Genomic DNA, 24,579 nt, shown 5'->3' with positions numbered 1-24,579 from the left:
ATATATATATATATATATATATATATATATATATATATATATATATATATATATATATATAGCTAATGTGTAACGTATGACATTCTGGACAAAAATAGTTGTGTCTGTCGGCTACTTATCATTTTCTGGTGATTATTCACTTTGAGAATCGACTTGTTTTCGATATTTATATATCAACGTGAATAGCTTTACTTCGAGACGTCACCGGTTCTTTTTTTGAAGAAAAAATCAATTAAAAAATACACGACTGGGCGTTCTGTTAATTCCCCAAACGAAAATAGAACCGAAAATAAAGCCGTACCGTCTCATTTAGATATTAATTCTAGCGATTCCCGACCCAAAAACGCTCGCGAGATATTTATTGGAAAACGAAAATAAACAAAATGCCTTAATAAATACCAATAGAGTCGTTGTATCTGATAAACAGGTACGGACTAGGAACTAATTTCAACATTCTTGCAATTTAACTCCCTCGCATCGACCGATGCTCGATCCCTTCTTTCCTATCTCTTTTTTATTAGATATTAATACGAATTATAATCCCTTTTCGCTTTATTATTCATAAAATAATACGTCGTGTATTTTTTTGATAATACGTAATGGACATAAATATTTACGAACAGTTGCGTTTCTTTAACCTAAGGTACCTGGGTAAAATTGATGTAATAAACATTCTACTATTTGAATAAAACACATTAGAAATATTTTTACAATAACTTTAACAATTCTTGGAATGATTATTGAAACTTTTATAACTTGATTGAATTATCCATGTATTGGAATTAGTTTAAGAACCTCGGGCCAACTCTGTTTTGACGCGTGAAAATTTTTGTCACGGTCCGTTTCATTGTCTCCTTCTAACATCTAGCGGATATTCGGGTGAAAACAGAGATAAACAAACCATACAAAAGCGATGTTTTCCGATAAAATTTATGTGTATAATGGTGCCAACTCTGTTTCACGGTATCGTATATAGTTATCGAAAAAGAAATAAAGATTTTTTACCGTACCACGTGATTTATAAATTAGAAATGGTATAAAAAATTACAATAATATCGAAGAGCCATTCAATAAAACGAAATGGAAACGTCTTAGTCTCCGTATTCGAAGCATCCGTATCTAAAATCAAAACTCGCGTTACAAGTTGAAACAAGTAATAAAGCAATTGAAGCGAACAAACACGCGAAGCAAAAGGGGCTCATCACCAGATCCTCCTTATAATACTACCGTAAACAGAAACAGAACCATACAGTTTTATAATAACCGAACGTTTTAGGAAAAGGGTAGAAAAGAACACGAATAAAGAGCAAAATCGGTAATAACTCTCGCCACACACATACATACCATACAAACGCCCAAGTTTCTCTTTTTTATACCTTTCCAGACGCTGCAGCGAGAAAGAGAAAAAAGTTCATACCATAGGCGTATCAATTTAGTTGTAGTAATTAAACTTCTTTATTATATACAATGCGAGCTATAAATATAAAGATTCATTTCTGAATAGTATGTTTGTACAATTGACTAAAGTTTTATTTCAAAAGGAAATACATTGTGGAGTTTGATACGATTGATTATTGCAATCCGTACTGCGTAAAATTTTGGAATTTAACTGTAATTCTAACATTTGATCGCTGTTTTTCCCGGGGTTACGCCTATGATTTACGTGAAAGGAAAAACGATCCAGACGGCTACGGCTTTACTATATACATACGGGAACGTAAAATCCCGATTCTCTTTTGTTTTAATGTGTAAGATAATATATGCGCGCACTTCAAATGAAACGTACTCATTAGACTATGAAGATTTCATTTTTATATTCGAAAATCCGGAGTAATTCGTTAATAGTAATGTATCGGATGTGAAGATTATAAAATTATATTTGTATTCTCTCTTTCTTAATATGAGTTAGGACCAAACCGTTCGAGTTTATACTGTTAAATCGATTTTCTATCGAAATATTCTTTTGTTCTTAATTATTTATTCAAGATACTTTAGTGAAATAAAAAAATGTATTTAGAAACCGTTATTTAATAGATAAACGTCACAAAACCGTCCTCGAAAATAAATCTAATATCAATAATAAACTTGTAACTGTATACTTCCTACTTTTCGAATGTTTTTTTTTTCGTGATTTCAATGTAGTTATATGGATTACGATTTTGTAAACAACGATTGACATACTTTTTTGTTTCGGTTTGCAACAAAACAATATTTATGCGAAAACTCTAAACCTTTATCAATATTTAGAACAGAAATAGGATAAACATTTGATATCCTGGAAGGTTATCAAATATGTTCGATTTGTATTAAAAAAAAAATTGATTTTTATTATACATTTGTTCGACAGATTGAGACCAAACAGCTGCACATTTTTATTTATAGTATTATTAACAATGAGTTAGTTATTTTTCGCGTGAAAACTTGTGTGGTTCTAAAATTGATGGGAGTTTGGTTTATTTTATTAGCAGGTAAAATTATATTTCTATAAAAAGTCTCGAGATACATACATACATACATACACATAATAACGAAAAATTCATTCTACAAATAACTTTTTATTGTGGAAACTTTTTTTTTACGAAAAATAAACAGTAATAGTAATAATCATGCCTCCCTTGATAAATCGGATTATCATCTTGTTTTTCATCATCTTCTTTTTTTTTTTAGCCAACAAAGGCACCTCCGATATCTCATCTAATTATGACGAATACATCTGTAGGGTCGAGAGAAAAACAAAAGAAGATCCGTTCTCTCTTACGTAGGGCATTAAAACAAATTAAGATCTGGTTGCATACTCCCAAGAGTGTCATCCCTATAGATTGAATCAAAATGGCAGATATTGCCGATTCCTTCGCATAATTGGTTCGCGGAGCTTTAAATTTGAAATTAGAAGCGGGATTTTGTTACTAAAGGTACAGATATTATATGGTTGAATGGAAATTGGTTATGTTTATGTATCGCAGAATATAATAAGATATAAACTAAAATTTACATTAGTGTATAATCTGGAATAAGGCGTTGAGATACGTAGTAGATGATCGGCTGCTAACATTTATGATAGCTTGCGTATTATTAAACGAATCAAATACCTAAAAGTTGCGTAAAATTAAATGATCGACCAATCATATCAACCACAAATCGTTCGACTACACAATTAAATTTTTTTTTTATTCAATCTATTGTTAGAATTTAGCAAAGCGGAACGCAAACGATGCTCATGTGAATTTAAAAAAGTCCAGTATTCAAAACAAAGAAGAAGTTAATAATTTTAGTTGGGACGCAGGATTAAAAATTAAGTTTATTGTCATCGTTTCCTGTGTTTACTTTGTTGAAACAATTCTCGACATAAAAATTACTCGTTTTACTGAATTTTGTACGATACCTTTTATATTTCTTATGTTGATATTATTATTGAATTAAGCTCATCGACTAATCAATTATGATAAAAAAATATCGGAATAGATTGCAAACGGACGTCCTTGATCGTTAATTACTGTATTTTAGGCTGTCGAGTGTGAATATTTATAAAAAAACATCAATTATTTCAGTAAATACTCCAATTTTCTCAAGGAATCAAAGTATAATCAAGACGTAATATCTTGAAGAGAAACAGTTTATAATAGATTTACAATTTTTTTCTTTCGTCTTGTTTACCACTCCATTTTTTCCAATACCTTTTTTTTTCATTTAATCATAATTCCTGTGAACAAGTGAAAAATGTAGAATTGGAAAGAGTTTTAATGTTCTAATCGTTTATAATCGTCAATCAAAAATAAAACCTCATATTGGAAATTTCATTACACCTTCAATCCGAGATTGATGGTTACCTAATTAATTTTCAGTCCATTAAAAAAAAAACTTTCGAAATCGAATGGCAACTTTATAAGCTCGGTTTTAGATTTCGGTCAATGTCGAAATTAATAGGAATGAAGATCGTTCGGAAAACGATACAGAGGGACGACGATGACAATGAAAACTTTCCGTGGTATTTCTCGCAAAAACTGGAATTATCGGTTTGGCGAATGTCAATCGTTCGCTAATAAGCGAGAGGTTTCGAAATAAATCGAATTATGGATTTCATTTATAACAGTACTTGAAAATACTTTTCCAAAAGATAAATATCTAATACCTAATAATGGACGAAGTTGATTGTATAAGAAAAAATTCCCGATCAAACAGACAATTTCCTTCGGTAATAACTCTTCAACAATGACATTTTTATGATGGTCTTTTAGTAGCGAATAACAAAAGCAAACGTTAATTTAGGCACTATATATACAGGTTGTGCATCTTTAGAGTGATTAACAATGTTTGTGTGATGCATCGTTACCCTTCACTGATTCACTGAGTGCTTCATTTTTTTTTATACTGAACCATTGTTCACATATGAATGATGAAGTGTATATATATATACAATATACATACGTATATATGTATAAAGAAAACCGAACGCATTACTCTGTGCATAACCTTGAAACATTGAAAAGTATTCCTTCGGTATTAATTAATTCCTTAGAAACAAAATCCTCGATCGTAATTTCTCCTCTATATAGTCTCGTTTGATACATATCTAGAATAATTTTTTTATTTTTATAAAACATTATTTACATTTACTCGTTATATTGTGTAAATGGTTTATATTATTTTTATGCATAATAAATTTAATTTTGCTCAAAAATAGTTAATGTATAAGATCGGGAAATAATGATAATTCATAGACAATTATCACGCATACATAGAATAATTATTAAGAGAATCATTTCCCACAAATAAGTGCATTAAAATATAACAATAATAACATTAGAAAAAGCTCATTTATCAAAAATGGAATATTAATACTCAAAGAAAAGAAATTTTTTTTGAGTAATTACAATGTAAAAAATTGTATACCTACTGATGTTAATAACCATCGATTTTTAAGAAAAAATAATAATTTAAATCCGTAAAAATTAATTAATAACTACAATATCTCTTAATTTAAACTCCCCCTATATCATTTATTTATTCAGACGACAATCTACAAAGTGTATTAGAATCCGTTTTAATATATCGTATCGCTCGTAGATTTTTAATCGCTCTATATCAGATGAGAAAAAAGCATTCGTATAATAATGGCACGTTTGGGAGCAATTCTAATTAGTAAAATGGCATCCTATTCTCTTTTCTGATGTGCCATTTGCCCCCTTAATGCAAAATCCAATCGTGGGATATGTTACTTGAAAGTATAAGGGGAAGCGACGATGTCTTGAAATCGTGGAACGGTTATTGTGCGAGAAAATAGGCACAGGTAGATAGATACATATATTAAATTACCTACGGTTCATTTTCATTAAAAAAGATAAACTAATTCTCAAACATTTTTTAATATATCGAACAATATATTTTTTATTAAAAACGAAAACCGTCTGAAATGTATCAACATCGATATTAATTTCTTCGTTCGCTTTATGTGCATATTAATTTTTCTTTCTTTTTTTTTTTTGGGTTATATTTCAAAGGGCTTGAGAGACGCTTTGTCGGGCTATAACGTCAGGTGAATTTTCAATAATGTTCCAGCAAAAGTGACAAAACAGCGGCGCCTAATTAAATCAAAAGTGGGATGAATAAATCAGCAGTGGAATTTTTTCCGAATAAAAGAAAAAAATCCATTCGTCATTCTGTTTGACCATACGATACGGAGAATATAAGGGTTAAGGGAAACTAAGGCACACACACACATACACATATATATATATATATACACGAGGAGAGAAAGAGAAAACGTATCTAATTTAAATATTAGATCTCGCCCGTATTTTATCCCCAATCAGTCAGACATCCCCGAAGCTCCGAAAGGGGTGAGTTTCCATATAGCTTAATCACCTTCCCCCTTTCCCCCTTACGTACATCTAAGCTCGATAATCAATAATTATACTCTCAAATATAAAGAGAAAAGAGCCAAGTGAAATGCCGATTTCAGAGTGGCGTAGAGAAAAGGACAGAAACAAAAATTGATAAACCGATTGGACAAGGACGAGACTAATACTTACTCGATACATATACAATATCATGAACGCGCAGGATATGTACCTGATAGGACAAATATTCCAAATAATATTCTAAAAATTAATAATATATACTAGTAATTTCTTGGCGCAGTCTGCGAGATTAATTACATTATATGCTTATACATATCATTTTGGTTTGAATTAATAATCGTCACGTTACGATATTCGAAAACGAGGATTACCTTCGCTTTTAAAATTAAAAAATGAATGATACATTACTAAAATTAAATATTCAAATAGGGGGTTACGTGATCCGAACTTGCAATTTTACCACACTTTATATTCTCCAAAAGACTAATCCGTAGCTTATAATATTACATTGTGCATTTCTGTTTTAATTCTTTGCATCGTACATCTTTATTTCGAATATTCTTTCAGCTTATATTCACTCCATTGTTCACGATACTATAGGTATACAGTCCCACCATTTTTATAGCTCTATATTATACCTTTCCCAGTTAATTCTTTAATTACTTAATACACAATCAAAAGTCATACGATTGAGGAAATTTTCGTTATTTAAAAGATTTTCAAAGTATTTTTTCGTACTTTATACAATTGGGGATTTTGTTTAACAATCGATATACCTCAATGAATGATATTAATGAAATTAATTACAAGGAGAAAAACGGGAGCGAAGATCATCCCTTGAAAAAACCTTTGGGGCGTCCCTGAAACCATCAGTTATATGTTTTGATCTGTGAAGCCGAATTCGAAGCATGCGAACCAGTTATTATTCATTATTACAAACATCGATTGTTTCGACCGACACAGCTCCCACCTTAAAACGATTTACAATCGCAAAAATTACTTGGAACAACTTCGACATCGTGTTACGAAACGATAGAAAATATTTTTCCGAATCGAAAGTACGAAAAGAGCTTCGAAAACAATAGGAAGTAGGGCGCGATTAACCGGCCCGAAAAACGAAATTTCTTCCGTCGATAATAGGTTCGTATTTTCATATTGAAATATGCCTTTTCGAAGCTATTCATTTTGATTTTTCGTTCTATTTTGGACCGATATACGAATACTGTTATTCGGGAAAGGCATCGAATTTTGACATTATAATAAGATTATAATTCTAGCTACTTATTTGATGCGAAACCTCAACCAGAATGTAAAATTTTGTAATAAAAAAAATGATAAATTTCATTTCATAAAGGATTGAATATCACTTTATGAAATATTCACCAAACTAAAGTTACCAATTAGAATTAGAATTAATACAAAAAATTATTAACGATTGACGCAATAATGTATCATATAAAATATATACCTAATTATTTTATGATATGATAAGTGGAGGTTTAAAAATAGCCTTATATATTTAATTATATTTAAAGATCTTTAATTTTATTATCGCTATCAATCTTATGGCATCTATTTAATTACGTTATAAGTGATTTACCATTTTGAAATATTACCGAATGGAAAATTCGTTCTATATATATATATATATATATATATATATATATATATATATATATATATATATATATATATATGAAAATTGATTATTAAAATGATTCAAACATTCTGCTGGATTTCTTCGAGACCTCTTATTTTGTGTTACAGATTAAAATATGATAACGAAATTTCACTTCCCTCAGATAAGATCTCGTAAATCACGACCAATTAAAGACGTTCGTTTATTTTTTCCCTTCTCCCCAATCTGTCGTAAATCAATTTTTAAATTTTTATTTTCATTACGTTTCTAAAATGCGTGATTAGAAACGACATCGCTTTGGGGGTGCCATCAAATGAGAAATAAGGGAGACCGTTGGAAAAGTAACTGATATATAAAATTGTTAAAAAGATATTCACGGTTTTTCTTATTAATCAAAATTTATGTATGAAATGCCAAATATATGTTTTAATTATTGTATTTTAAACCTGAATCAATGGAATATTTCGATTTTCCTTCTCAATATTCCGGAGCCCCCGTTCTCATATATCCTCTCGCCCTTCATCTGACAATTAGTGTGATACCAACTAAGTCTGAAGCAAATATCGATTGATTATTCACTGTCTCTTTTCATCCGATAATTGACATTTGTTCATCTTTCTCGTACGTTCAGATTATTCATTTCTACCTATTCTAAATATCTCCCTTCAAGATAATGTGTATCTCTGTGCCGCCGGCGTCACCCGCTATGCAACGCTTTTTCATCGCCCTTCTACCCAGAATCGAACTGGCGTGCTACCAATCTTTTCTTACGTACCAATTTCGGATTTGTAATCAAACAACAATCGAAAATTTACTTACTAACGTTTTTATGATACTTTCAAATAAAAATGACAAAAAAAAAACGAAACAACGAAATAAAATTAAATCTATACATCTATAATCAAGATAGTTGTTTATTACGTATATATATGTACAAAAAATTTGCTCCTACATATAAATTTTATTTTAGAACATAATAACGAGTGTTATCAAAAAATCTAGTGCCGCTACTGGGTTTTCCTCTCGTTCTCCACCTCTCTCTCCGCGATTCTGGCCCTACGGGGTACGGAAGGGAAAAGGGTTTTTAAATGCGGCCACATATCTATAATCAATTATTCAAATGACTCATTCGGTTTGGCATTGATTAAAAAGGTTTAAGATAGGATTGCCGCACTCTTCTGATATTAGGAATATCTCTTCTAATTTATGATCACAACGAATAATAATATGGTGAAATTAGAACTGACTAGCTTCGATACGATACGAGATTAGGTTGCATTATTTAATCCATTTTTATTTGAAATAGTATCAAAGCGAGAAACAAAATTATAAAAAAAATACTGCGCCCCCCTTCTTTTGTTATCTGATCGTAATAATTTTGCTACCGTTTGCAGTAGACATATAAATTTTTTAAAAATCCAAATAAAAATGCCTTATTGCTTGTTTTACAAATGAATACGTTATAAAAACGGGGGAATATAAAGTGTATATGAACGATAAACATCAGAATGGGCATAAATTCAAGACTCACCCATCTTATGACTCGTTCAAACTCACTCGATAAACCTGTAATCTTTTTGGGCAGTGGTGTAACATATTTAATGTAGTTAACAGTTAGCAAATTATCTCGATTTTTACAATTTTAATATAATTTATTCAAGATTCGAATCCCTCGAAATATAAATCTAATATTTAATAACTCAATTGTAACATTTCGAATACGAATATTCTTCGTATTCTATTTCCGAATTATTTATTGTATTTATATTGTCGTTTTCGGTACGCCTCTGTTTCGAAAATATGACTGTAATGAAATGTATTTTATTTTCTTCAAGTCGAGTATGAAAGTTATTGGACGAGCACTTTTCGTTTTATTTGTTTACGATATAGTGGTGTTGTTTTATTGGCCGCCAATATTGTGTACACTTTCGACTCGTACCAATCCAATTATGTACGTACACGTTCACTGTAGATATCATCGGCCGTATTACCCTATAAAATTTCATAAAATAATCGTGTTATCTATCATATTGATATAAAATACAAACGTTATCGCCAATAACAACCGTCAAGTTGTTTCGAGACAGATAAAAACATTAAAATTCTTCGTTGTAGATCTAATCTCGATGTCGAGACATAAATTCTTCGCCAAATTCAATTTATTTTCTCGGATTTTTTGAAATTTTTCTCATATATCGGATTTAAATTAAAAACTATCATAAATAATTGATCACTACAGATAAATATGAATATTACAAAATCGACTACTTCGTATGTTGAAATTTTTTCATTATTTAAACAAATAGGTAGCAAAAATTATACCAGTACCTATCTTCGGTGTTCTATTTTCTCGCTTCTTGAGAATCAAAAGTAAAGAAAGATAAAATTACTAATTTGGGTTAACAAATAAACCTTATCGTAAAAATTATTATATGTATATATTAATTGCGATCTTTTCAAATCGTATGATAAGATCTCGAAATTTTATATATATATTCAATGATTTCATCACGTTGGTAGATATTTTAAGATTTCCTATCATTAAATTTTAAACACGGGCGCTCACAATCATTTATAAAAAAAAGGGTGGAAATATCAAGATATAAGAAAGGAAGGATATATCGGTAGATATCGTTTTTGTTTTATTTATTCGATAAGTTTAATACTAGAGCTATACCCCTAGAATAGCATCAACAAGAATTGTTTGATCAGATTCACTTGTAATGAACGCCCATGATCTTATTATCAGGTAACTATTTGCTTAGAATGTTTAATTGCGACTTAGGCGCCATTGGTCGTTATCTCTAACCTTATAAAACCCTTATCTGTTAATTATTATTCTCGATTTTTTTAATGATTTATTTTACAATACATTAACAGGTTATTATAATATTTACTGATGTTTCTTCTTTATTTTTCTGTAAAATATCTGATATGGAGATGATAGTGTTGACAATATTTATCACGATTTTGTTTGCTTTATTATAAATTATAATTTAAGGCATCATTTATTTGTAATATTATGTCGTACTGAGGGAATTTGATTTCAGTTATCTCAACATTGTTAAAGATGATGATACATTCTGATAGGTTAATACAGTTTTTACCAAGTGTTGCAATGTACTAAATACACAACAATGTCGCAGAAGCAACAAGTGAGTTCACTAAACATATCATCCTCATCCAATAAATAGTTGTTAACAATATCAATAATCATCTTACATATATATTATGTAGAAAATACGGATTTTCTTATTTATAAAGGTACTTACAAAACTTCATAGTCTCAATTCATACGTATGCTTTCCATAGGAACCGGAAACGAATGAAACACGATTTTCGTATGGTTTATATGTATTAAATTCCGTGTCTTTTCGCGCTAAGGTGATTTGTGGTACTTATAATAATCGTAACAAGTAATGGTTTGTTCTGTATAAAAAAAAAAACGAGAAAGATATAAAATAATTCATTGGATGCATCTTCTCGTCAAGAATTTGGAGCATTTTTACTATTTTTTCGAAGCTAAGAGATAACGACAACAAAATTTTAAAGTACTTTAGGCTGTCAACTGAATCATTTGTTGAATTGCATGTGAACTAATTTATATATTCAAACGATTCGAAATCTATTCGTGTAGATGTAACAAAACGAAAACAAACCGAACCGAATGGAACCGTTTACGTATAAAACAGGCATTAATAACGAAAACCTTTAATTATTAAATATTAATTTCTATAAATATATCAAATCCATTAAATAATAGAAGGTTAATCATTACTTCTAATTCCTAAAAGAATACGTAGCAAAAAAGTTTATCATCAATCGCGATTAAAAGTGTGATGTGTTGTATTTTCAAAATTGGCAATAATAAAACGTATATTTAATGATATTCTTATATAAAACCCTTTCAACCCCGAAAAAAAAACAAAGCAAAACATTAATAAACTTTGAAATTTTAAAAGTATTGATAGTAATTTTATGTAAGTATATTATAGTTTATCGCTCCTAAAAATATCAACGAAAATATATAGTTTCCGGTATATTATCACCTTTAAAGCTCATACAAGTTAAACAGATATATTCAGTGGTTAATTGTACGTTTGTCTCATGCATGTAAGTTTATTTACCAGTTGACACGGTGATAGTGAAGTCTATGTTTAATTACGAATATTTTTACAAACAACCAACAACGGGTTAGTGACTCATGACAGAATTTACGGTTAAAATATTCTTGGAAACTCGTTATTTAATTAGGTAACAATGAAAATATAAAACGGTAAGCATCTAACAGTGAATAAATAATAACGAAATTGAATCGCATCGCAAATTTTCTTGACATTTTCCGACGTCCTGTAAATATCCTACAATCCAATTGTGTAACCAAACATAGGGATTATTTCTCTTTTATTTCATTTAAAATACGAGAAACGATTGATTAAAATGAAAATAAAAACTAGAGAGATATTGGAAAAAAATTTATTTCAAGCACATACCAAATAATTTCGAGAGTTGGTAGGGTATCAGAAAAATGTGACCAATTCCCCTTTCTAAATATTCCTCTGATACATATATCGGGGAATTTAAAAGTCCTAGCTCTCACTTCATATCACACATTTCGTGATAACACGCCGAATTTATTGCCGATCAAAACAAAAATAACGTACCTCCAGTAGTCCCCATTAAAAACTCGTCGTCAAAAATGTTCCGGGACGTGGAATAATAACGTTGGTCTATAGAATTTTAGGGTGAGTCAAAGGCGATTTCATAAGTCATTGCTGCCAACCGAAGCCGCTCACTTTTTTTTTATTATTGTTTTAATCATTTGGCACTTTGGTGTTGCGAATTATTCGATTAAAAATGTCGAGTGTGGACTTGTGGAGAGCTTACGGATTTTATAGGTGTCCCACATAAATATTGACGTTGTTGTTTACATTCAAGTAGCAACTATACACTTTTTCTTAGGTATATTCGCAAAAATTATTTGAACCCCATATGAGGTTGTTAAAACACGTATGTGAAAAAATTTGATTGGAAAAAGTTATGCCTTGCCAGAAATATCCGGTTTGTGAAGTTGAAAGTAAATAGGGGAGTTTGTTGTTGGGAATCGAAGAAGAGTTCTTTTGTGAACGGATGGATGAATAAATAACGAGGCAATATTTCAATGAATACGTTGTGAACGAAAAAAAATACAAAAAGTATCTCTGAGTTTCAATATTAAACATGCAGTTAATTTTATATCTTTATTATCATTTTAATTTAGAAGAAGATAACAATACCTTCAAAATGAAAAATCGTCTTCTTCGTTTCCACTTTTAAGACATAATTCATGCGGGGCTTTTTTTGGGTCGGAAACCCTTAGTTTTATAATCCGACAGAGGGCTATTAAAAGTAAAAAATAAAATCGAACAGAAGGGAAATTCAAGGGTGATATATTTAAAACAATAATTCAAACCGATACCTTACAAGGGTAGAGGTTTTTTTGGCCTATCGTGCTTTTTGTCGGAACTTGCTGCAGCCGATTCAATTGGCGAAATACGAGGGAATGACTATGTGTAAAGAGATAAGAAAATGTCCACAGATAAATTTATATCCCCCATATTTATCTATTTCGTGTATTTCAACTAGGTATATGAACGATTTTTAAGAATTTATCTCTGAATCTTTCATTTATAATTAATAGCTCCATTTTCCGATTAGAATAATGTTTTCTATACAGATACTCATTTCCAATTTTCGACTTATCGTTTAGTAATTAAATTGTATTTCCGATGACAGTAATCACCGGAAAACACTGATTCTTTTATCTAGTATAAAAATGTATTTCTATAACATGATACCTAATCGTATTTGAAAAGTTGAATTCTACCAAAAGTAATTATCTCGTTTGAATCGATAGGTTTCCCTTTCACTTCCTAAAATCCAATATCCGAAGGAACTTACTACACAAACTTACAATTAGTGATGACGTAGCATCGAAATCAATCAATCGCTACAGAAAATGAAGACATTATATTAATCCAACCCCCCTATAAGGTGATTTCCAAATGCATTGATTAATTTTCGTGGGGTGGATATATAGGCACCCCTTCTGCTCGATTAATTGAGAAATGTTTCTCAGAATGTATAATATTCGGTTCGCTTTTAATGAACGGAAATAAATCGATAATAAGTACAATCGGCGAATGTATTTATTTTTTCAAAAATACCCGTACCAACAAACTTATTATTTGTTATCATTTTGTTATAGATCAATCATTTAGTAGAGGAAATACAAAGGCTGCAGGGATGTCTGTCGAAATTACAAGAGTCATCTATGTCACAGATAAGCTTATTAGAAGATCAATTGGAACAGAAAAGACAACACGTTTTACGATTAGAAAACAAATTGGACTCACAAAAAGACTATGACGAACTGAAAAGAGAAGTCAGGTAAGTTAATTTGAACGTATCAAATTTTTATTTTTTCAATCTGTAATAAAATATTAGTTTGTAGTAATTTATTTGAAAATATTAATAATAATAATAATAATAATAATGTTGATCAATTCGTAGTAACTATCTGTCAATTTTATTATTAAACCGTTAAAACGTTGAATTCTTCCTTTGTAGTATATTACGCTCAGACTTAGCCAATAATCCCGATGGAAAAAATATAGAATTATTGTTAGAAAAATCGAAAAATCTCAGCGTTCATGACCCGAACGATAAATCGCCGAAGAGAGAAATTGAAGGTAATTATGTTTCATTTTTTTCAATCTCGAATGTTTTAAATAAGCGACCGTTCGCGTCACACTAGACATATCACTTAATTTCTTTAAAATTGTTCGAAATTTTTACTCCCCTCATTAAATTGAATGTAGTCTATTTTTATAAGAACAATTAGAAAAGAAAGTAGAGGGAAACAATACGTATATCCATAACTACGAAAACAATTAATATAATTACTCGTTGTCGAAATCATGAACAACCTGTCTATATTATAATTCATTACAGAGATGGACTCGGAAATTTTATCCAAAAATATTTTCGACAAGTTTAATTCGAAAACCTTAACAACGTTCAATATTATATACGCCTAATTAATAAAATAGGTGATAAAACTTTAAGAAACAATTTTTTTTTCAAGTTTATATACTTAATATTTAAAAATTATGAAAATTTATATCAATAAATCTTATTGTAATTATTAATAACTCCGGTTCTGTCTATAATTTAATAATAATTCGGTAGAAATCAAAGAAGCTTAACAAAGCTAAAAAGATAACATCTCATTGTTTGATACAGTTAGTCTCATAGCACAAATTTCCCAAAAAAGAGAGACATAATTCATGAACACAACGGGGTAATTAATTCGAATTTCGTATTTTTAATTAGATCGAGATGCTCTCAAGCGTAAAAGAGGAAATCATGAATCAAAATCAAAAAGTAGATCTTTATTTCGTTTAGATTTTATTGAGGTTATTTCATATTTTTTATAACAAATATTCCGATTATAATTAACTAATAAAATCAGTGATAATTTGGAAAATATTATCTAATAAATCGAGTTTTTTTCTTTGTTCAATAATATCAATAATAAATATAATTCGGATAAAAAAATGATTGTACTAAATAATTAAATATACGACTCGATTTTCCTTTCTAAAATGTCATGTAACCTTTTTATTGCTTTAACTGATATTTTAAAATGTGTGTACTGCCTTAGGAAACCTAATTTATTATTACAAGTTCTTGAGAAACGCCGTTTTTATTGTTTTTATGAACAATTGTAAAGACAATTTCGTCATCGTGAGAACCAGTTGATTCTTATAGTTTTTTTTTTTACGAAATTTGAACTAGTTTCTTTTTTCGAGTGCGCTATAATTGAGATTTTACTACTTCTGAAGGTCCTTAATACTTTTATTGTTTAGTACATATATATGTTGAAATTTACTATGTTGTACAGAGTCGAACGAAAATGTTTATTTTTAAAAAATAATTTAACTTCTACTTGAATCCTCTTCGGTTCCGAGACTGTTTTTTGATTATCGATTAAAAACATAAGCAACAAAATTCGTAATTTGATATGAATAAGAGATTCTTGACATCCAAACAACCATATGAACTTGCGAATAACAATTTTTTTTTCAAGTTTGTTGAATTCATCTTAATTATCAAATGCAAATCATCTCGAAAGATATACGTTTGTCGTTGTTCTCGGAAAATTTATTAGTCCGACTGAAGCTTTACTGTCGTTATAAAAGTCTTTTAAATTTGATGTTAACTCGTAACTCTTCGGTTAAAATTATTTTGTTACGTTATAGAAAATGGAATCCACATAAAATAAATCAAATGTCAGTACCTACCATCAAAATTATATTTTCCTTCCGACATGACATTTTTTTTTTTTTTCTAGAAAAAATTTAGACTATGCTATACAATATACAAAACATATTTGAACACATTGAATAGAAACTTTTCTAAATATTTAAAGAAAAATACGTTCGGCAACACCGGAAACCTATAGACGAGTATCAAACCTCGACGGGATTTATGTCGATTTTTAAAATGCAAATCAAAGTCATTTGTGTTTCAAAATTTAATCTATCTTTCGAAAACTATTTTAAAAAAAACTAATTTTGAAACAGAAGAGAGATCTAAAATAAAGAAGATTTAGAAACATAAACATATTAAAAGGTCTAAGAAATCAAAGAAATTTAAACATATAGATATGGCAGCGCTGCCAAACGTAATTTTTCCTCAGACCTAAAGGGGATTTTCTACGAAAATCTAATGTACTATTCCCCTTTAAACACCGTTAATGTGACATTATTTCCATTTTTTCTAGGGGTTGATCAGCATCCGCCGCAAACCCCTTCCCTTTCTACAACCCCTCCGAATATCCTCCCGCCACTTTTTCAAAATGTTGACGCGTTCGGTAGTTTATTAGGTGAAGAAATAGTTTCTTCTTGGAGAAGAAACATTGAACAAAATCGTATAACACCAAAATCACCGTCTGCTTCTTTAGATATATCGCTCAAGTGTTCGACACCGGTTAATGCTGATTCTACGGCGGACAAAAGTACGGCTTCCACTCCCCAACTTTCGGATCAAGTCTGTCAATCCTCACCTAACGAAAATCTCATAAACGGTAATCCGAAAAGTCCGCAAGAAGACAACAACAACCATCACGTTAGCAATAACAATCTCCCTTTATCGGCGATGTGTACATTTTTAAAAAATGAAGATAGTTTAAAGAGCCCTTACCGATTCGATGATCACAGACCTCCGTTTAAGTTCGCCGAAGATTTAGGTATGGCACCAGGATCTATGGTAGGAAGACTTGGAGAAAGCCTTATACCTAAGGGAGATCCGATGGAAGCTAGACTCCAAGAAATGTTGAGATACAACATCGATAAATACGCAACACAAAATTTGGGTGAGTCGACGGTAATAAAGTAAAATTTAGAAATTTAAAATTTGTTATTGAAATTTTCAGATACTCTTCAGATCGCAAGAAGGGTACGCGAACTACTTTCGATTCACAATATTGGCCAAAGATTATTCGCAAAATACGTACTAGGATTGTCGCAAGGAACGGTTTCGGAGTTACTTTCGAAACCGAAACCGTGGGATAAATTAACGGAAAAAGGAAGAGACAGTTATAGGAAAATGCACGCGTGGGCATGTGACGAAAATGCCATACTCCTACTGAAATCGTTAATACCAAAGAAAGGTAAGGCGATTTTTTAAAAATTCATCATTTCTCATCTAAAGTGTGCCCTTTTTTTGTTGTATTTCGTTATACAGATATTCGAAAGTCTAATAATTGATAATCGTTTTTACGACGTATATACATAGAAAATCGTTTCTCTATTCTATTATTAAACAAGAATTAGTCGAGAGATTAGAAAACTTGTTCTTTTACAATCGTGAGACAATAATATTTTCTTCCTAGAGATGACATTTTAATATTTGTGTTTATCTTTCGAATAGTAGTAGATGTAGACCGTTTTCTATAATAATCTGCATTTACTGCTTTTACTTCAACAATCGTTGATTCACAATGTAATTACTTTTTCATGGGAGCGCGCACCCAACATAGGTATATTGTCAACATAGGACGGATCAAAATATGTGATTATTTAATATCTCGAAATACTAGCACGCTATTAGCTTACCACTCTATTTTTACCTATCAATTTCAGTACAACTACAAAATAATAACATTGAAACGAATCTAATAATATCTACCGACAAAAAAAAAACGAAAATAATAGAAAACAGAATTTGAGAATATTGTTTTGAACAAATATATTCCCGGTATAATAATTATATCAATGACACGATTAATTTTAGTTATACTATAGTTGAAATATTAACGTACAATATTTCATCCCGAACGCAAGTCTGCAGGCATTTATAACCGAAATTTATGTTTATTTAATTGACATTGACGCTTTATTTTAAGAACGTACGTAGAACAAACTGATTTGAAACATCAAAAAGGATCTTAAGGAACAACCATTGCATCCCATGGAGTAGAAGCGATGGGATCCAAAATATTAAAATGAGAAGAAATTATAAAATTTGAAAAACGCGTAATATATTTTATGTATTGGCACGGTTTTGAATTAATAAAAAGCAATACTATATTGATCATCGAAAAAAAAAACGAAAAGAAATAATTCATATCTAAACGTTACTTATTATTATGGAACCCCTTTACGTTTTTTTTGTATGTACACCAATGGAAAACAATGATACGAACGTTGAAGTTTTGCCAAAGAATTTTCTTCATTAAAATTTTTGCGGCCATGGCTTTTGTTGCTCTAAAGACTTTTCCAATGTGCCTCATTAATTTCAAACTATAAATTTTAAAGAATGACACTTGTAGTTAGACAAAAAGTTTAGATATTACCTACATTCATTGTAGAAACAATAAACACAAATTAAATTAGACCTTATTATTATACCTACCTGCATACAATTCTTTATCTCGAAACGAAATATTATCAATCGATATTATTTTTTTGCCGTATAACTTTCGATTAGTATCATATGTAGGTACCGATTAAAAATACCGTAACTGCCTTAGAAGTACCTTTTGTTGTTTTTTAATTAGTAACTATCGTTTTATGGGAAATGTTTCTTCTTTTTTAAACAATTGTATCCGTTATATGTGTGCTGTACAATATCTCTCCTAAAGGGCAATGAAAAATAAAATCGAATCGATGATAACGTGAATTTGCCGAAGAAAAACGTTTCACTGAAAACAATATTCAAATGAGACAGACTTCCTCGGCTATGCAAATCTTTAACAAACGTCACGCGGCAAAGAAAAGAGACGCCCTCAACCCCTTACAATTAACCTTCGTTTAATGGAAAAAGGCGCCCTGACGAAAGCGTATATGGAAAAACAATCGAAACGAAGGGATTAGTTCGCGTGCTGAGTGTTGCATGTGTAAAAACTGAAAATGCCGTAAAAAACTTTTTTATAATACGCCGATACAATCGAAGGTGCCATGAAAGCGCTACAAAGTTTATATTCATCGGTAGAATAACGATTTTCCATAGATTTATTTATGCTGTGTATACACAACATTGGATATATATATATTTATATACATATAAATGTTTATGAGGTTGAAAAACTGAATCGGTTGATTACTTTATTTCGCTACGCGATTTTTCTTTGTACGTTTCCTCGCTATCTTACATTAGTTCGATTCTTCGATGATAAAAAAGGTGGGAATGTATTACATCATGTTAACGGAAAAAAAAAGAACATCGCCGACATTAAAGCGTCAGAAAATATATCGAGAGATGTGTCAATTAAAAAACGATAAAGTTTGAATTTTGATTGCCCTTCAATGGCGCGAATCAACGCGAGAGGTAACGAGCTTATAATTGCGTTTAAAAATCATCAAAGGAAAATTACCTATAATCAATTTCATAAATGATCGCCGGCCCTAAAAAAACGGCTGTCGATCCCGATGGGATGTAATTTAAATCTCATCATTATTACCTAACTATTGGTTGTTCTTTGTAATATATAATGGTATTAAACAAATGAGAACTTGACGAACGTACGTGAGAGAGATCTTCAATTTGAAAATTAGTCGTCAAATATTTCGGAAGTCTATATAGTTTTTACTGTCATTATTCGTTAAAAAAAATATATATATATATATACTTATATTTATTGTTTAGAAGCCTTCCAATTGACAAAACATACATTAATATACTATATTATAAATATATATCATGTGAAGCATTCTTTTTCGAAAAATAAAGAAAGAAATTATCTCCTATAGACATGAAAAATGTGACGCTGTAACAGCTGCAGTGAAGCTACGGCTAGATATATTTTTCATATATATGATTATATTAGAAATAAAAATGCTTTTATATAATCGATTCCCGTCGTGTTATAGAGATCGCATTCGTAAAAAAAAAATGAAATTTTCATATTTCTTTATGGTATCCGTAATATTTTTATATATGAGACTATTATATCAATCTTGATAGTCCAATGTAAAAGAATATTTTATTAATTAAGATTTCTCAAGTTGCAAAAAGAAAATAAAGATGCCGATAATTATTCGAAAAATTTAACCCACATTTGTCCTTGATAAATAACTTTAAATATATTGAGTACATCTGCGATCTATCTTTTTTATATCATATTATTTATAATGATATATTATTTAGAAAAATACTTTTAACAAGGCAATAATTTCGAAGACATAAATTCATAGTTTGAAATCTTGTGATTTGGTCGATCAATTTTTTTTCTTAATTCCGTGTATTAAGTATGCTCATTAAAAAACGATTGCGTGTACCTATTTGTATGTCTGTCTTATAAACGATACTTCTTTTCTTTCTGTATTATTTTGAAACATCATGTCTTTCGGGTATAATTACAGACATATTAGAAATTATCAAAAATGTTTCAGGTTCTTGCACGATATCATTACGTTCCGTTTTTTCTTTTCGAGAAATCACACTGAACGATCTTTTTTTTTTTGTTATATTAATAATTATTGGTAACATAAATATATTAAATCTTTCTCACTAAATTGGTCAAGTCGATAAAGGATACAAACAAATTTTTCCTCATATACTAAGTTCGGTGTCGGTCGGTTTAATTTTTCGAAATAAAAAAAAATAACCGTAGTTTGAACTAAACGATTATACGTTTGGTCTTCTTGAAACCATTTTAGAAATGTGATTGAATGACAGGAAATGATTCACAACATAACTAATCTCGAATTATGTTTTTAATATGAATAAATACCACGGTCTAAAGAAATATAATTGCTGGTTTTATGAATTATGTATTATTAAATATTTTTATAATTAGAGCCGTATTTTCGTTCAAAAATTACAATAAATCAATTCGTTTTGTTCTCAGAAATTAAACTTTTCTTGAATAGATTGATTATTTTTATGTTTTTATTGATCGTCTATTATTTTATTAGTGATTTTAAATTGTTCGAGAAAAATTTGGTAATTTTATTTCAAATATAAAAATTGTGCATCCAAATTAAATCGTATGCATATCGTAGAGCACTTTACATATACAATAAACGTTTGAATTTTGCCATTCGTGAGAAAAATTAAACAATTGCTATGGAATTAATGTTTATTCTGATTGCATATTCGTTTATAAACTAGAAATAGAACAATAATGTCATTATTTTACCAGGGTCATAGAAGAGATAAATTAATTGAATGAAATGGTATTGAAAAACTTAATTTTGAGAATTTCTTTAGAATCGCAAGCACTTACTTATTTCGCAACTCCGCAACTAATATTTCTCCTTCAACAGACAACAAAATCGCTTTTCTCATCAATATACAGTCTCTAGTTCATCTTTTAGTAAAATACTCATTCCAATTTTTTAAATAATATTTTCCTGAATTTTTTATGTAAAAAGTATGTATGTAAAAGAGTTTATTGAAAACTCAAAATTCTACTTCTTTGGCTTCATTTTCACATTTCACATCTGATGATACGAAACTCGGTAGATAATTTTTCAAGGGTAGTATATCTACCTATTACGTTCCTGATTAAAACGCGTCTAGATTTTTTTTTTTTCGTTTATTTCAGATGTTTTGAATATGACTTTTCTGATGTCGAATAATAAAAATTTGAAATTGACAGTTAACATGGAGCAATTTCGTAATTAGTGTTGGAAATACAGAAAGAAATCTAAATGGAAACTAGATTGACATATATCGAAAAACGTGATCGGGAAGCTTTTATGAAATTGTGAGTAAAATTACTATAGAAAAATATATTTATTTCCACGTATTTCAATCTTATTAAAGACGAATTTATTTCAAAACCAAAAAAACTTTTACATAAAAATGAAATATTTCAACTTTTACTGATTACTCGAAAGCGTTTATGTCGTTAATTCATATTTTGAAAATCAATGTTGGTTTTTTAATGTGCAAAGACTTTCTAAAGATGATTAATGGTTCGAAAAATATGTGAAAGAAAGTTCAAAAACAAACTGTATATATTTAAAAAAAAATTACCGCAACTTTTACCTCTCGTGTGACGCTGCTGGAGTGCAACAAACAGATTGTTGTTTTAAGGATTTGTCCGATGCCCTCCGCCAATTTTTTTTTGTCTATTTTTTAACGTGTTTGATGCAAAACATTCAATCGGTGATAGGATATGTGAATGACAAGTCGAATGGATTTTAAAACGTGTGCAGTAGGTCTTGGATAATCCGATTATTGTTCGGTGACATAAATGTGTTCAATTGTTTTTGCGGTTTAACTGTAAACGGATGAGGATTTTTCTTTATTTGTGAATATCACTGATTAATGTCGATGGATAATATATATATATATATATATATATATATATATATATATATATATATATATATATATATATATACACATTTTTTTAACCGCAGGCAGGCGATTACAACGAGCTTATCGAATCATTATTATTATTAACTTATTAAAACGAAGGAAATTATATAAGTTTAATAATTTTATTTGTGATTAATAATATCTGAATAACGAAGTATTTCTAAATATAATATAATAATATGACAGTGATGTGGTATGAGCCAAAAAAAAAAAAATAAAATGCCCTACATAACATAACAGAAATAATAAAAACAGGACACACACTTTATACATTTTAATGTTAAAAACAATCGAATAAATTAACTGATTTAATAATTATCCTTACAGACCATTTTTCATCAACAGGCAAATCGGATGCCGGTATGCCACCTTACGGTCGTCCCGAAAATGATCATCCCGACGACAGATTCGTACACATTTTAAATAATCCCACCTTTCAACAACATATAAAACAACAACCTCTAGAAGACAGTCACAGCAATGAAGATTCTAAATCACCTCAAGGATGTAGTAGTCCTTTTTCGAGAGATTCCAGTATGAATAAGAGACTAAAAAAATACGAAAATGACGATATATCTCAAGATAAAGTCGTTCGAATTTATCAAGAAGAATTAGCTAAACTTATGGGTAGACGGTTGGATGATCTCAGAGGTCAAAGGGATGGACCTTTTCCTGGGTAAGTATTAAATTCGATTGGAAAATAGATACGCGTATTTAAGTTATGTTAATTTAATATAATTGAAATTTAGAACAGTGCTAAACTAATATGAAGTTTGTTTCTTCCCCATATCTATAGCGGCAGCACTCTAGAACGAACGCCCGAAGAACTACGTTTAGTTCTCGACGCATATCACAGAGAATTCGCCAAATTAAATCACGGCCAAAATTCCACACAGATGCCGTTAAGTCTATTGGCTATCCAACAGCAAGCACTCGCTCATCACCAGCAACAGCAATACTCCAATGGAGGGGTTCAGGATCTTTCCATTCCAAAAGACAAAATGAAAATGGCGAACGGCAGCATGGATGAAAAAGATGAAAAAGACGATCTAATGTCACGGCATTCGGGATCTGCATTTAGTTTAGTAAAACCAAAAATTGAACCCGGCACTCAACCGAGTACAGGATCGACGGCGTCCAGTCCGTTAGGAAATAATTCAATTCTGCCACCTATGACTCCGAACGATGATTTTTCCGGATCGGCAGTAGCATCGCCTCTACAACGAATGGCAAGCATCACGAATTCCCTCATATCACAACCACCATCCCAACCGCATCCGTCTAATAATAATAGACCTCTAAAAGCAGTATTACCACCAATAACTCAACAACAGTTTGACCTATACAATAACTTGAATACAGAAGATATTGTTAAAAAAGTCAAAGAACAATTAAGCCAATATTCGATAAGCCAGAGACTATTCGGAGAAAGCGTATTGGGATTATCGCAAGGTTCTGTTAGTGATCTTTTAGCGAGACCCAAGCCATGGCATATGTTGACGCAAAAAGGCAGGGAACCCTTTATTAGAATGAAAATGTTCTTAGAAGACGAGAACGCCGTCCACAAATTGGTAGCCAGCCAATATAAAATTGCCCCGGAGAAATTGATGAGGACAGGAGGATACGGAGGAGGTATGTTATTTTCTCCTTTTTTTTTTGTTTTTAATTAACCCGGTAAAATCGTATAAAACGTTCAATCGAACAATAATAATTTATTATTATTTACAGCTTGTTCGTCGATAGGAAAGTCTATGCCACCAACAAACAAAATGCTATCGGAAGCGGCAGGTCTCCTTAATAAAATGCAAGAATCTCAAAACATTTTACCTCCGTCTCTTCAGCTTGGACCTCCGCAAGGAATCAATCCGCAACCTCCTCCACCTCCGATGTTATTAACGCCGCCCGGTTTGCCACCACATCATGCGATCAATATTCAAAATCAAGATCTCATTAAAAAAACCAATCACAGTCCGCACGGCGTTCCACATTCTCCCATGGGTCAGCAACACACACCTCTCAGAAATATGCACCAACATATTTCGCCTAGCGTTTATGAAATGGCAGCTCTTACGCAAGACCTCGATACTCAAATCATTACTACGAAAATCAAAGAAGCATTACTCGCTAATAATATTGGACAAAAGGTAATTTTCAACGTATTATATGTATGTCCATCGGAAAATATATATATATATATATATATAT

General features: G+C 30.4%; 1 protein-coding gene across 9 annotated transcripts in view; it reads left to right on the top strand.

The window, feature by feature from the left end:
* LOC130895735 (homeobox protein cut) overlaps positions 1-24,579 on the top strand; it is a 64,145-nt gene that overhangs the window by 36,477 nt on the left and 3,089 nt on the right. The window contains exons 1-8 of one of the 9 annotated variants that reach the window (XM_057803258.1): positions 10,546-10,652; positions 13,745-13,926; positions 14,107-14,228; positions 16,325-16,915; positions 16,976-17,212; positions 22,702-23,050; positions 23,171-24,006; positions 24,103-24,518. In XM_057803258.1, the coding sequence (XP_057659241.1) occupies positions 10,635-10,652; positions 13,745-13,926; positions 14,107-14,228; positions 16,325-16,915; positions 16,976-17,212; positions 22,702-23,050; positions 23,171-24,006; positions 24,103-24,518 (2,751 nt within the window). In that variant the 5' untranslated portion in view covers positions 10,546-10,634. Of the gene's footprint in view, positions 1-10,545; positions 10,653-13,744; positions 13,927-14,106; positions 14,229-16,324; positions 16,916-16,975; positions 17,213-22,701; positions 23,051-23,146; positions 24,007-24,102; positions 24,519-24,579 lie in introns of those variants that run through there. The other 8 variants (XM_057803257.1, XM_057803249.1, XM_057803256.1 and 5 more) reach the window with 8 other exon arrangements.

This window comes from Diorhabda carinulata, chromosome 6, assembly GCF_026250575.1.
Source record: "Diorhabda carinulata isolate Delta chromosome 6, icDioCari1.1, whole genome shotgun sequence".
NCBI classification, from domain to species: domain Eukaryota; kingdom Metazoa; phylum Arthropoda; class Insecta; order Coleoptera; family Chrysomelidae; genus Diorhabda; species Diorhabda carinulata.
Note: the sequence above shows the minus strand (reverse complement) of the source record. Positions and strands in the feature narration are given on the sequence as shown.